The sequence below is a fragment of the Sciurus carolinensis genome, chromosome 3 (genome assembly GCF_902686445.1).
Source record: "Sciurus carolinensis chromosome 3, mSciCar1.2, whole genome shotgun sequence".
NCBI lineage: Eukaryota > Metazoa > Chordata > Mammalia > Rodentia > Sciuridae > Sciurus > Sciurus carolinensis.
Genome location: NC_062215.1, coordinates 131,642,445 through 131,657,060, shown reverse-complemented (window position 1 = coordinate 131,657,060; position 14,616 = coordinate 131,642,445). Strand labels below are relative to the sequence as shown.

The 14,616-nt window shown below is 37.5% G+C and overlaps 1 protein-coding gene across 5 annotated transcripts in view; it reads left to right on the top strand.

Moving 5' to 3' along the window:
• Positions 1-4,139: 4,139 nt before the first annotated feature.
• Positions 4,140-14,616, top strand: part of Nckap1 (NCK associated protein 1) — an 88,122-nt gene continuing 77,645 nt past the window's right edge. For all 5 annotated transcript variants that reach the window (XM_047547798.1, XM_047547797.1, XM_047547796.1 and 2 more), the window contains exon 1: positions 4,140-4,396. In XM_047547798.1, the coding sequence (XP_047403754.1) occupies positions 4,289-4,396 (108 nt within the window). In that variant the 5' untranslated portion in view covers positions 4,140-4,288. The remainder of the gene's footprint in view (positions 4,397-14,616) is intronic.

The window sequence follows — 14,616 nt, the reverse complement described above, 5'->3', positions numbered from 1 at the left end:
GTTTTGTGGGGCAGAAGCAAATAAAAATGTGTGAGTTGTATTACCAAAGATCTGTCAGGCTACCATAATGAATCTAATTGGATATGAATGCTCAAGATCCAGGCTACATTAATTTTTCATTGTTTTCTTTTTGAGCTTTTTGGATCAGTTCTATTTCTGGCATCTTTTTCTGCTGACTATTGGGGACTCTTACATTTCATTTAGGCCTGTCTTGGTTATTCTTCTGCCATACCAAGTTGCAGTCTCTGATTATCTTTATTTCTTCCTTCATTTCCTACAGATACTGGGATACTGTTGCTCCATCTTTTCCCTATTTTCTTTTTCAGTCATTTTTAGTTGATCAAATTTCATACCTTACAGTCTTTGCCATGTAGGAGGATAGAGCTTGAGGTACTGAGTTAGCATATACCTTACTATGTAGCTTTTCTATAACCACTGCTAAACTACAATGAAATCAATCATCCTTTCCCACAGATCTTCACCCAGAGTTAGTTTTTCTATTTACATAACATTCTGACTTCACAGTCTTTTAAATAATTTAAAAACGATATTCCTTGAAAAACTCCATTAATTTGTTATTTATTGATACCTGTCTCTTCCCACAGTTTGGCCCTCCTTTTACTTTCTGCAGTCTATTTTGTCAGAATGTAGGGAGAAAGGGAGGACAGATGAGTCCAATATATGTCCACTCTCCTATTCTTAGACTGTTTGAAGATAAATTTGTTCATATATTTCTAGTCACAACTAACTACTAATATCTGATTTGAAATCTGATGGGGGCGGAATGTTGCATTTGTCTTGAAGAACACAGGAACATTATCTTTGACAGAGACATCCTAATAATAGGGTTTTAACCTAAGAACCCATGGAAAGGCCCTTCATCAATTTTCCTTTGTTCTTGCCTTACATAGGGAACAGTCAGCTAATTGATTTTTTAAAAAAGCAAACTAGAACATTCCTTACAATTTGCAAAAAGCATTTCAGAAATAATTCTCTTTCTAGTTACTAGAGAAAGCAAAGCTAAAGAAAGCCATTTGAAAGAGCTGGTGAATCATCAGTGAAGGAAAATATGGCAGACTTGAGTTGCAAAAGAAAGTGAAGGGATTATTTATGAAGAATTGATCAGGTTTAAGTAATTCTAGAGGAAAGAGTAGAATTAGACCATGCCAGATGCATAGCAAATGTAGTGCCATCTAACTAGTCATTAGTGGCTTCACAGTAAAGAGCATACATGACCTTTGTAGTCCAACCAATAAGGGATCCAATACCAGCTTTTCCACTTTTACAGGTGTGACTGTTGGTAATTTAAGACACCTTTCTGCATTTCAATTTCCTTATCTGTAAAATGAAAGATAATATCTTGAAGGATTTTTGAGAAAAGTAGATGAGGAAATACAACTCAAATGGGAGCAGCTGACACATTGCAAAAACACTTAATACATATTAAATTTAATTCCTATTGCTTATTTTATGCCTGATAGAGATAATGTTGCTGCAGAAACTGTTATCATTTAGAATCCAGTTAGGCTGTAAGTAATAGATCTTCCTCTCATCCCCCACCAAAAGGAGCTGAAATAAGTTTATTTCCCTTTCACTTAAAATTCAGATCTAGATGGGCCAGGTTTGATATGGCAGTTCTGAGAAGCACACACATACCTTCCATCTCCGTGTTCTGCTATTCTTATGAAGTGGCTGTTATTCTTATGGTCTAAGAGAGTAGATGATGCATCCTTGACACAGGTGTCCAAATGAAGAAGTGGCCAAAAGGAGAGCAGTCGCAATCTCTTAAGGAAGGTTCTTGAAAGCATATTTTCTACTAACCAGAACGTTAGTCATATGGTTACACTAAGTGCAAGGAAGGTTGGGAGATGTAGTCTTTATTCTGATTTTAAGGAGGAAAGAGACTACATACACATGTGCCTGATCTTAATATCAAAATTCTTGATGCAAAATGTAGAGAAATGCAAAAATTGTGAATAGTTCATTAATATCTAATCTCCTTTATTCAAAAATGAGATAAAGTACACTGGGGTTAGTATGTCTAAAAGTCAGTTACAATGCAAATTGAATAAGATTAGGATCTACAGTCAGGTGTGATGGTGTACCCTTGGAATTCCAGAGACTTAGGCAGCTAAAGCAGGAGGGTAGCAAGTTTGAGGCCTGCCTGGGCAACTTAGTGGAAACCCTGTTTTAACATAACAATAAATAAATAAAAAGGGCTGGGGATATAGCTTAGTGGTAGAGTGCCCCTGGATTCAATTCTCAGTGCCTCAGTAAAATAAAATTAAATTAAAAAAATAGGATCTACATGGGGGTCCTTCTTTTGGATACTCAGTTTCAAGCATCCACAAATATTCAAGTTCTTGAGTAAGAATTGTGTTCAAATGTATACTATAGTGTCATGTCATTTTCTTGTTCTGGCTATGTAGCACTTTCTAAAAAGTACAAAAGGAGATAAATTTTCATTGGTAAGATTCTGTAATTTGACCTCTAAAAATTGAGGCATTTGTGATTTCCACAAAAGAGCACATATTTTCCTTTATGCCCAGCACCTTCAAAGTTTCTTGCCTGGGTGCTGCAAACCTTTACCTGGGTGCCTTCCCTTCCCAGGTTCCAGACCCTTTGCCTCCTCCAAATTGAGATGTTAGCCGTCAGCTTGGAAAGTAACTGGATACATTAAATTCCTCAACCGGTTGATGACTGATAGTAAATAAGTAAATAGGTGATTGTATTAAACAAACGAGACTATGTACAAAGTATTCATTGAAGGCAATGCAACTCTCATGCATAAACTTTGAAGAACAATGGCAGTTATGCTTTCGACTTTTTTTTTTTTTTGCGGGGTGAGGGGATGGGAACAGGGTTCTTTTTAATATCCCTTGAATTAAATCCATTCAGTCTACTTTTTCTTTCCGGGACACTAAAATGAAGATTTCCATACAAATCTATATGTTACAATTGCCTTTTCCTAAGTGTTTTTTTTTTTTTTTTTTTTTTTATCAATACATTGATGGTTTATTTACTCTTGAGAATGTCTCATTGAAGGTGGGCAAGACATTTAGTCATTGACTTAAAATTAATGAATGTAATATGAAAGGTTAACATAGTGAAAGAAGGTAAAGCCCAAAGTTCTCTTGCCTGGAATTTGTCACCCCTATCAAACGCATTAAGTCCTTGATTCATTTACTTTAGAACCATGTCTAATGTATTTGATCAGAGCGGGTAGAGTTGGAGTGTCGACGAGAAGAAATTGATGAAAAGTTTCCAAGAAAAAGTGGGATTTCGGGTGGAGGCTGGAAAAAAAAAATGGGAGCGTTCCCTCATTCACTGAACAAACATTTATTTGTTGACTACCACATGCCTGAGCCTGCTAGTGTCCCCTCCGGATGGCTGCTCCTCGTCGACAAATTTCAGATTCTAATTATCTCAGGAACTTGAGTAGTCTTCACTTCCGACCTCCTTCCTCGCGAACAGGCTGGAGGCGCGGGAGTGAGGATGGGTCGGGAGGCTGGCAGAGGCGACGCCGGTCTTGCTGAGCACAACAGCTGCTGTGTTCCGTGGGGAGCGTCTGTTCAGCCGTGGGAGGAAGAGCGCTCGGATCCACCAGCCCACTCTTCGGCGAAAATCGCCCGCAAAACCTCCCTTTTTCCCAGTGTTGCTGCTGGCTTCTTTAGGGGGGTGGTGAGGAAAAGCAACTTCGGGGAACTAGAAGCAGAAGGTTGCGGGGGGCAGTGGGAGGCGCAGAGGACGCGACCCCAGTGTGTCCTGCTCGGGACGTTCGCATCGCGGCAGCGGGTGCAGTGGGCCAGCCCAGCCAGGGCCGGGCAGGCCGGGGCGGGCGAGGGCCAGCGGGCGCAGTTCCCTGATGGGCCTCGCGGGGGCGCCAGCGGGACAGATCAGGTGACCGAGCGCTCGTCCGGGGCTGCGGGAAGCGGCCTCGTTCTCAGCCGCCGGAGACGCCGCCGCCGCTGCCGCCGCCGCCGCCGCCACACCTAGTGGAGGAGCCCGGGAAGGCGGCTCGGTGGGGGCTGGGGCGGAGAGCGCCGGGGGTGGGGACGGAAGGGCGGCGGGCGGAAGGCAGGAGGCTGCCGGGGCGCTGGCTGCTGCCCGGGAAGGGGCCGCGAGGCGTCCGCCGCGGCTTGCTCTGTGACCGGCTTGGGGCGCGAGGGCTATGGGCGCGCTTCCCTGAGGCAGAGGTCGCGGGCGGGAGGGCAGGAGGCCGGAGAGAGGTTGCTGCGGAGGCCGCGGGCCGGTGACTGGGCGCTCGGCGGCCGGCGGCGGCACCACCATGTCGCGCTCCGTGCTGCAACCCAGTCAGCAGAAGCTGGCAGAGAAGCTCACCATCCTCAACGACCGGGGCGTCGGCATGCTCACCCGCCTCTACAACATCAAGAAGGTGCGCACGGGCCGGCGAGGCCGCGGCGGGGGCGGCGGGCCCTGGCGGGATGGAGGCCCGGGGAGGCCGGGAGGGTGGGGGCGGCGGGCGGCGCAGGGGGCAGAAATCTCGGCCTCGTCGCATCAGGCCCGACCCCGGGTCGCCGGGATGCGCCGCGGCCTATTGCGGAGTCCCCGGCGCCTCCCCCGTTGGCTCGCGGGCCGGCCAGAGGCAGGGAGAAGCCATTTCCCGGCTCCCGGCGGCCGATGGGAATCGGCCGGGCCCCGCGCCGGGTGCGGGGCGCCGCGGCCACCGCGTTCGCCCCTGGGCGCCCTCGTCGCCCTAGTCTCGGGATCGCGTCCTCGGGAAGGTGGGGGGAGGGACTCTAGGAGGCCTGGGAAAACTTGGCGCTCCGGGACTGAGGTCGCTGGGGCTCCGGCGGAGATGGCAGCAGCGAACAGGGCTTACGGGCCTCTGCATTTCTGGTGTGCGAGTGTGGGAATGAGGGCAGGAATGGCTAATCGGATGGACCCCGCATCCTCTCCACTTGGCCACTTTATTGTAGGTTGCTAAGTAAAAGCCCTTTGAGAGAGTGTTGAGGATTTGAGATTATTTCATTTGGAAGGTGGAGAGGAGGGGGAAGTGAGGGTGGAACCAATTTTCTTCTGAAATCCTTCTAGGCTGTGAGTCACTAGAACAGGAATAACAACCTTTTCTCTTCCCCCTTTACTCCTCCTCATTTTAGTTTTTCCAATTCTTATCTGATAATACCAAAACACTGTTTCTTAAAAGTACAGTGTCTCCACAGAGTAAATACTAAATATGTTGGCCTTACTGCTGGTGTATAGCATAGTCCCACAGTTTGAGTAACTATAACAGGTCCATTGAAAATGTACATGTCTAAAGATTGAGAGGAAGGCAGAAAAGTGGATGTAAAGATAGAAAAGAAGTTACATTCATTCATTTAAGGAGAAAACAACCTAAATCTTTTTTGCTTTTAGAACAAGGTTAAGAAGTTTTTAAAAATTTGATAAAGAGAAGATTAAAGGGAGATTTTTTGGGGGAGGGTGCAGTTTAGATCTTTGTGAGTTTTCCATGTGTATTTGATGTCATTATCTTCATAATTTTTTGTTGGCTTTTTATGATATCATAAATGTTACCTCTTTAGTTTAGTCATAGCAGTAGATTGTAGGTTGTGAGTTAGGCCTGTGGAGATTTTCACATCAAAGGGTTAGTGTATAAAATTGATTATTTCTACAGATGATTTACACACTAATTATAAAGAAGACTGTCCTGAGTAATAATGATACATTTGGGACTGAGGATGTAGTTTAGTGGTAGAGTGAAGGCCCGGGGTTCCATTGCCACCACCAAAAAACAAACAAACAAACAAACAAAAAACCAAAAAGCAAAACTTTGAGAAAGGATAGCTATCTTCTGGGACTGCTCACCTGCCTAATTGCAAGGATTAATGGACTTCTAAACCCAGTGCAATCTGGAAGAGTAACTGCAACATGCCTGTTTAGTTTGTTACATGTTATGTGACTGGAGCTCACTGTCATTACAAAGAAGTCCTCTGCATTTACAAATTTATGTAGTTTAGAAATAGTTTAATTTTAGATAGAATTACTTGTAGTTTACATTGACCTTTTGTGTGAATTTATGCTCTTTTAGAAATTTGGAAATTGGTTCCTATATGAAGTGTGCCCAAAACATGAGCAAGACAAACATTTCAGAAAGTTACTAGATCTGTGGTATTGTGGTTAAAGGAAATGGTTATGATGGTTTTCAGAAGAGGAAGTGAGAGTAACATCAAAAGTGATTTGGGTATTTGGGCAGAATACCTATTTTTAAGTAATCTTTAAACATTTTATAGTGTACATGCAGTCAGATTTTAATATCCACTTTCATAGATAAGATTAAATGATAAGCATTTAAACTCTTATAATTCCAGTTCATTGCCTTTTCTCAAAGTACTATTTTTTTCACTTCCTGTTTTGAGGAACTTTAGGCTTTTGTTTTATTAACTACTGAAATTTAAAGTAAACTAAATGTAATTGTTGTTGAAGTCAAATGTCGGATATTTTGAGTTACTGAAATATTTTAGCACTTGCCATATATTTGTAGTTTCTTGAGAAATATTTTGCCTACCTTGCCTGATGATGAATTCCCTCTAGGCAGTGTAATTTATTTATTTATTTATTTTTAGTGTAATTTATTTTTGAAGTACTGGTATTTAGGGCATTACTTGGACATGAGGCCATTGATTAGAGCTTGTTGAAATGAATTTTATGTATACACAGAAATACTTGTCTAATAATAATAGCTTTTGTTTTCTTCCCCTTGTATAATTTTGCATATAAGGCATTAGAGATTTTGGATCTTTCAGCCTATGGAATTGTCTGTAAGACTGTTATATCTTCCCAGCTGGCCAAGGCATTGAAACATTTGTTCAAATATCTTGCCAAAGAAGTGAGTAAGAACTGTTCACCATGTGTTTATAAGGTTTATGCTGTCTGCATTCTTATGGCAATGTAAACCACATAATCTTTTCAATCTCAATCTCATAGAGCCCTCCAAAAAATCTTCCACCTTATAGTTAATGCCTGCCAGCCAATTATCACATTTTTATTAATGTATGTGCACATTAAATCGTCTACCAAATGTGATTTTCTGCTCTATTTCAGTTGAAAGTATAGGCTGAGTGTTCTTTATATGAAATGCTTGGGATCAGAAATATGTTGGATTTTTTTTTTTTTTTTTTCAGATTTTGGAATATATATAATGAGATATCTTGGGATTGGGACCCAAGACAGCATTAATGTTTTGTATGTATCATATGCACATAACCTGAAAGTAAACTTATACAATATTTTTAGGACATCTGTGTTTTGACTGTGACATGCCACGTTAGGTCAGGTGTAGAATTTTCCACTTATGGCATCGTGTAGGTATTAAATAAAAATTTTAAGATTTTGGAGAATTTCACATTTCAGATTTTAGGATTAGAGATGTCTAACCTTTATACAGTGGAAGAGATGTTAGTGAAGATATGCCGATAAAAATACTTTAGTGAGCTAAACAAAATAAGTTACCATAATAATATGCTTGAACATTCATTGGGGAAGTGTAATATGGCTAATGAAAATTTTTAAAATTCAGTCAAAATATTTTGAAATCTGAATATTTACAGTTTTGAAAATTTCAGAAACTTATAGTTTAATAGAGGTTGTAGGAACACAAAGGGAAATTGTATGTAAAGACATGAAGGTGATAGGTAACTTTATGTTTAAATTTATTCCTTAATTCCTTAAAGTTTTAATTTTTATTAAAAATATATATCTTCCTTTTCCAAACCTAATAATGCCACTCAGTCACACATGGTGATAACATTTTTGTAGGCTACTTTTCTGTCCCTTGCTATAGCATGGCAGATAGTATGGTGGTAGGTTTAAGAGCATTGGGCCAAAGGTTAGGAGATCTGCATTCCAGTCTTCATTATGTTGCTGAGAGTTCTTTAACCATGAGGAGGTTACTTGACTTCTTCTACTTCACTTTTCCTGATGGGTGAAATGGAGAAAATTAAGAGGAATACTATTCTAGCTCTGATTATGTTTATCTTTATTAGTTCATTAAGAAGTAGTAGAGTACAAGTTATGACTCATTTTAAATAATAACTGAACAAGTCACTTTAGTTTTCTATAGTTTAGGAATTAAAATGCCTGTTATTTACTTCATAGGACTGTGAAGATAAAGGATGACAATATGCGAAAATAGGTTAATATTTCTTTTTTTTTTAATAGTTTAAGGTTTTTAATAAATGTTAGGCAATTTGTAAGTTTGATGAACTTTTTTTAGTATTTGTGTTTCTGAAAATTTACTGTTGTTTAACACAACAGACTCCCAAAATCCCAAAAGATTTTGCTGAGTTTAAAGTGTATTTCTTTTTTTAAATTATTCTTTGTTTTGCTGCACTATCACCAACATAAGATTGATCTCTGTTATCAAAAAGGTTTATTAATACTTGTTCATTTTTCCTATTGTTAAATTATTGCCTCAACTCTGAAGGTTAGAAGAGGAGAAAAAACCCTTGCAGCTATTGGAAATGGTTTCTTTAATGGATTATTTTCAGGGTTTCAAACACCTTTTTTTATTTTATTTTATTTTTTAATTAGATGAATTCCTTGCCCTTCTGTCCTTTTCCCATGGTTTTGGATAGTTTTATTTCTTGAGACAAGATATTATCAGAATAATAGTAAAAATCAAAACTCTTTAGCTGATAATCTGTTTAATGGCAGGGGAAAAAAGATGTTTGGAAAAGGAGCAGTGCAGGGTAAGGGGAGGAGAACTGACTTTAGTCTTCCCTTTCAGAATTAGGGCACTCCTTTTTCTGTTGGTCATTCAGGTGCAGAGAGATCAGGTTAGTCTTGTTCCAAGATCGACTTGTGACAGTTCTATGCTATTAAATATTGCTAATATCAGTATTTTTTTTTTCCGTTTTGGGCTTCATTATTGAGAGCCTTAAACACTTTATTAATAAACTGAATTTAATATGTACTTTTTAATAAATCCTGTTATATCTGCTTGTAGGTTTATTTTTTAAGGAAGCTGCGTGTAAATTGAGGATTGATCATTTATTTTTTATGTTGGAGGTAGACTGAGAGGATAAAGATCACTGGATTGGGGTGTAGCTCTGTGGTAAAGCCCTTGCCTAGTTGTGGGTTCCATCCCCAGTACTGTAAACAACAACAACAACAACAAACTATACTGGATCACTGGATAATACTGAGGAAAAATGTTTATTTTTAGTTTTTTAAGTGGTAATGATGGATTATCCATATTGTGTTTCATTGGTGGAATTAAGTAACTTAAATATTAAAACAAATTTTAATCATTACAAAAGTAGTATATGTTTATTATAAGAACTTCAAACAGAACAGAAATGTGTGACTTCAAAAATTCACTGTTCATCTCTTTTAAAAATAGGCTATATATACTCACACCCTTCTCTGTACAAATGCTAACATATGTGCATGCATATTTTATTATATTATTAAATTAGGTAGATTCTTTACAAAAATAAAATTGGAGAGGCAGCATGGTACAATTTTCAAGTAAACGAAATTAGGGTTCTTAATTTTTTGCTTGCATGTTTACATTTAAAGAAAATTAAAGGGATGAACATTTAGCTAACAATAGCCTATATGTTAAAAATGAGGAGGTTAAGAGAAAAAGTATGTCAGTGTTGAAAGTTCTTGTACTTTCTGGCTAGGATGATTGAAAAGTCTAATTTACAATCTTTGATGATGATGTGCTAACAATGTTATTAGCAGTTAGTTTAGTAAAATTCCAACAGTAATTTGGGCCAAGTGACATTTTATGTTAGTAGAGCTAAGCAGTTTTAGTCCTTCAGGCTTCTTGGACCATTTGTCCAATGATAATGGTACAGAATAAAAGTAAGGCTAGCTGCCATTTACTGAGATTTTACAATATGCTGTTTTGCATTTTTCTTTTAGTCTCCTTAGATGTGTAATATAGATCTGTGTTATAAAGAACTTGAATTATTGAGATCTATGTTGTAAAGAAAATAAATTATTGAGAAGTTAAATAATTTGCCTAAGATTGCAGAAAAATTTGATTAGTATCTTCTCTTCTTGACCCCTAATTCTGGGTCCTAAATTTAATTATTTTACCATCAGATTTACAGTCATTAGTGAAGTTTTTATAGTAGAGATTTCTTTTGAACTCTTTCTGTGGAAAGATATAATTCAGTATTTGAAATGTGATAACCTTTAAAATATGCATTTACATTACAGAAATTTTCCTTTATGTGAACTACTTCTGTATGAAAGTTATATGAACTTGTATGAAAAGATCATTTAGATCATGTTGTCAGTGTACCAGAGTGATTTTGGTACTGGGTATTGAACTGAGAACACTTTACCACTGAGCTACATCCCCAGTCCTTTTTTGTTTTTAATTTTGAGACAGGGAATTGCTAAGTTGCTTATTAAAGGAGATGTTTACATGACTTTAAGGTGTTAAATGAGAAATAACTTAGAATTATATATTTAAAAAATCAGTTCAAACTTCTTTGGGGAAGTATATTTTGTGTTGACTTTACATGTTAAATGAATTTTTTCTTATGATTATTTCTGAGATTTAGTCCCAGATGCTTTTTTTTCTGTGGGGTACCAGGAATTGAACCCAGGAGCAGTTAACCACTGAACTACATCCCCAGCACTTTTTATTTTTTATTTTGAGATAGGGTCTCACTAGGTTGCTCACAGTCTTGCTAAGTTGTTGAGGCTGGTTTCAAACCTGAGGTCCTGCTGCCTCAGCCTCCTGAGCTTCTGGGATTACAGGTTTGCACCACCATGCTTGGCTCCAGATGCATTTTGAAATATACAAACTGAAAGGAGTAACCATAGTAGTAGTACTAAAGAAAGTAAGTAGGAAATTTTGCTTAAACTGGGAGAAGGAGTATGTATAAAACAAAATGTTAAGTGTGGAGGAAAAGAAACAACAAGCATTTTTCTTTCATAATTTTAAGAGTACATGCAGTTATTTCCTCACTTGAAGATGTTTAAAGTCACATGGTGACATTTTTACATGGAATAAACCCTCTAACTTGAAATGTAGGAAATGCAATTAAGAAAGCATGACAAATAAGTCTATTTCTTTCACTGTCTTGGACTTTGCAAAATTAATTGTACTTAATTATGTGCCTTAAATGTGTTTTTTTTGTCTGCTATTTTAAACATTGCATTTATTTTAAATATAGTAAATCTTAATTTTGATTTAAAAATTTAGCAAGATTGTTAGACTTTGCTAAATTATTTAAGTGATGAGTTAAACACAGTACTGGAGTATTTTACTTGTGTTATCAAACTTCATAAGCTCTTAATGTTAGTTTGTAAATAAATTTGTATATGTTCTGTTCAAAGGAATCTCTTGTTTTAATAAAACTACTGGAAAATTGTTTCTTACTGCATAGTTGAGTATCTTAGCTATTTACCTATGATAAAACTGCATCTTTAAAACTATTTTATAACTCATAAGAACTGGTCTTGCAGGTGGTCCCAAATGTTATGGGTTCCTTTTTATTCATTTACTCTTTAATTAATTGACTGTTCTTTGGCATTGGAGAAACAGGTAAATTAAAATAAGGTCTTTAGTGCCAACACATTTGTAACTAAGTGAGAGAGAGATATGCATAGATGTTTAAATAAAATGCAGTGTGTAAATAGGATTGTGGGAATCTTGAAGGAAGTTAAGGATTTCAGTCTGAGAGAGATGGGAAGGAGAGATAATGACACTGTGCTTGGTTTTGAAGTATGAATAGGAACTTCAGCCTGGCATTGATAATCATTACTTCAGATTCCAGAACATTTATTTATTCAGTTGAATAGGTAAAGATATAAAATACATAAGATTATAAAATACCCTAGTAATGGGCTTCTTACAGGCATACAATATGTAAACTTTTCTAAACTTCCTTTCTTAACTTTTTCCATACTTGAAGTATATTTCTGTGGATTGACAGCTGTATTGTAGAGCTCTGATACTAATGTTTTTTAAAACTTGGATAAATTATCTATCCTTTTTGGGATATAGTTATTTATAAAGTGAGGAGATGAGTAGTTCTTAGCTATAATAGAATTATCTTGGAAGGTTTTTAATTTTTTCATATATCTGAATCCTTATCTAAACCTACTGAATCAGAAAAAACCCTGAAGTACTTCTGATGTTAAGAATCACTGATATAAGTAAAATGTTAATTCTTAATACCTCTTATTTCTTTCCCTGATAATTTTATTCACTGTCATGCTTCTGTTCTGTTAGGTGGCTTATAACTAAATTTCTGAGTCTGCCCATAGGCTTCCTATTATAGCAAAACTGACTTCATAGTACTTAATGTGCTCCTAGGTCCTCTAAGCTGTTTTTTGACTTTTTAAGTCATGCTAGTCTTAATTGGTTCTAATTCTTATAATCTCAAGTAGGTGTTCCAGTTCTTCCACATTTAGGAATTTTTTTTCTTAACCTCATAGTTGAGAATTAAATGGCTTAATTCATAGAAGTAGTAGTACAGTGTCTGATTAAGGGTGAGAAGTGAATGAATGTTGGATAAATGTTAACTCTTGTTTTTCTGTTTCTGGCTAAAATGCAAGGGTCTCACACATGTTAGGCAAACTTGCTACCACTGAGCTACATTCTCAGCCCTTCATGTTCATTTTTTTCCATCATTAAATAAAGTTCATGGCCACATTTTGGAAACATTGCTTAACTATTCCTTTTTACTACCAGATTTTATAATTTAATATCTACTCAGTGCTGATACAAAATAATCATTTGCATTTCAAAATATGTTCTGTAATAGTCCTTTAAAAACTAATTTTTTTTTGGTACTGGGGATTGAACCAAAGGACACTTAATCTCTGAGCTGCATCCCCAGTCCTCTTTTTTTTTTTTTAATTTTGAGACAGGATTTCGCCAAGTTGCTTAGGGCCTCACTAGTTTGCTGAGGCGGTCTTGAATCTGTGTTCTTTCCTCAGCCTCCCCAGTTGCCAGAATTAATAGGCATGTACCAGTGCACCTGACTAAAATCTAATTTTTTTTATTTTTCGTAATGAATTTTTTTTTAGTTGTAGATGAACACAGTACCTTTATTTTATTTATTAATTTTTATGTGGTGCTGAGGATCCCAGTGAGGAACTCAGTGCCTCACACATGCTAGGCAAGCACTGTACCACTGAGCTACAATCCCAGCCCCAAATCTAATTCTTAATAACAAATGTGTGACATTTTATAACACTTAACTAATGTCTTTGTTTCGTAAACTGAAATGTTCTATATATTGGAAGCTGAGAAATGTTTTAGGGCAATAGTAACAGACATCTTCTTGTAAATTGAGTAGCAATTAGTAACTCATTTGAATCACTAAGTTTTTTAATAAAGAATTTTGAAGGATGTAATGGTTCATGATCTTAAGTAATGATCATCCTCAAACTTGTGCCTAGAGAATAATAACCATAATTTCTGTATCTTCGAATCTGCTTTATTGGCTTTAATTAGGAAGTGTAGTTATTAATAAAATTGCATTAATTTGAAAACATTTCCAGTAATTTCAGTATACTGTCCTTTCAAGCCTCTTAATCTCAGCTGTTATCAGTGAATTGCTTCCTTTTTTCTTTTTCATCTTTCCAAGCTCAAGGGAAGTACTAATTTAAGATAGATTGGCCAAAACATAGGTAATATACAATAGAAAAAAAAATGGAATATTAACCACTGATACCATAATTCAGAGTTTGTTTTGCTGTCGATTCTTTTTTAAATACTTACGTACAATTTTCATACTGAGTTGTGTTACTGCTATTATTTAAAAAATTCAACGTAAAAAATAACCAGTAGAGGCAAACGTGGAATCACACACCTGTAATCCCAGCGACGAGGGGAAACTGAATCAGGAGGATTGCAATTTGTAGGCCAGCCTTCGCAATTTAGCAAGTCCCTAAACAATTCAGTGAGAGAGACCCTGTCTCAAAATAAGAAATAAAAAGGGCTGGGGATGTAACTCAGTGGTTAAGTAGGCTGGATGTAGTAGTGCAGGCCTGTAATCCCAACAACTCAGAAAGTTGAGACCAGGAGGGTTATCACAAGTGCAAGACCAAACTGGGCAATTTAGATTCTCAAAATAAAAAGGACTGGATAGCTCAGGGGTAAAATACCCTCTATCCCCATTACCCTGCAAAACAAAACAAAAACAAAAGAATGACGAGTAGACTGCTTTTGTGGCCAATAGTCTATTATAGGTATTAGTTTTAGTTTGTTAAAAACTAAGGGGTGGGCTAGGGTTGTGGCTCAGTGGCATAGTGCTTGCCTGGCAAATGTGAGGCGCTGGGTTTGATTCTCAGCACCACGTATGAATGAATGGAATAAAGGTCCATCAACAACTAAAAAATCATTAAAAAAAAAAACAAGAAGTAAGGGGTGGGGCCAGGGGTGGGGCCAAGGTTGTAGCTCAGTGGTAGAGTGCTTGCCTAGCTCTTGGGAGATACTGGGTTCGATTCTTAGCACCGCATTAAATAAATAAGTAAATAAATGTATTGTGCCTATCCTAAAAAAAAATGTAACAACAACAACAAAAAAAACCAAAAAACAAAAACAAAACTAAGGGGAGAATCTTTGTCTGTCTGTGTCTCCAGTTTTGCAAAACCTACTTTAAAAACTAAGGTGTTTCT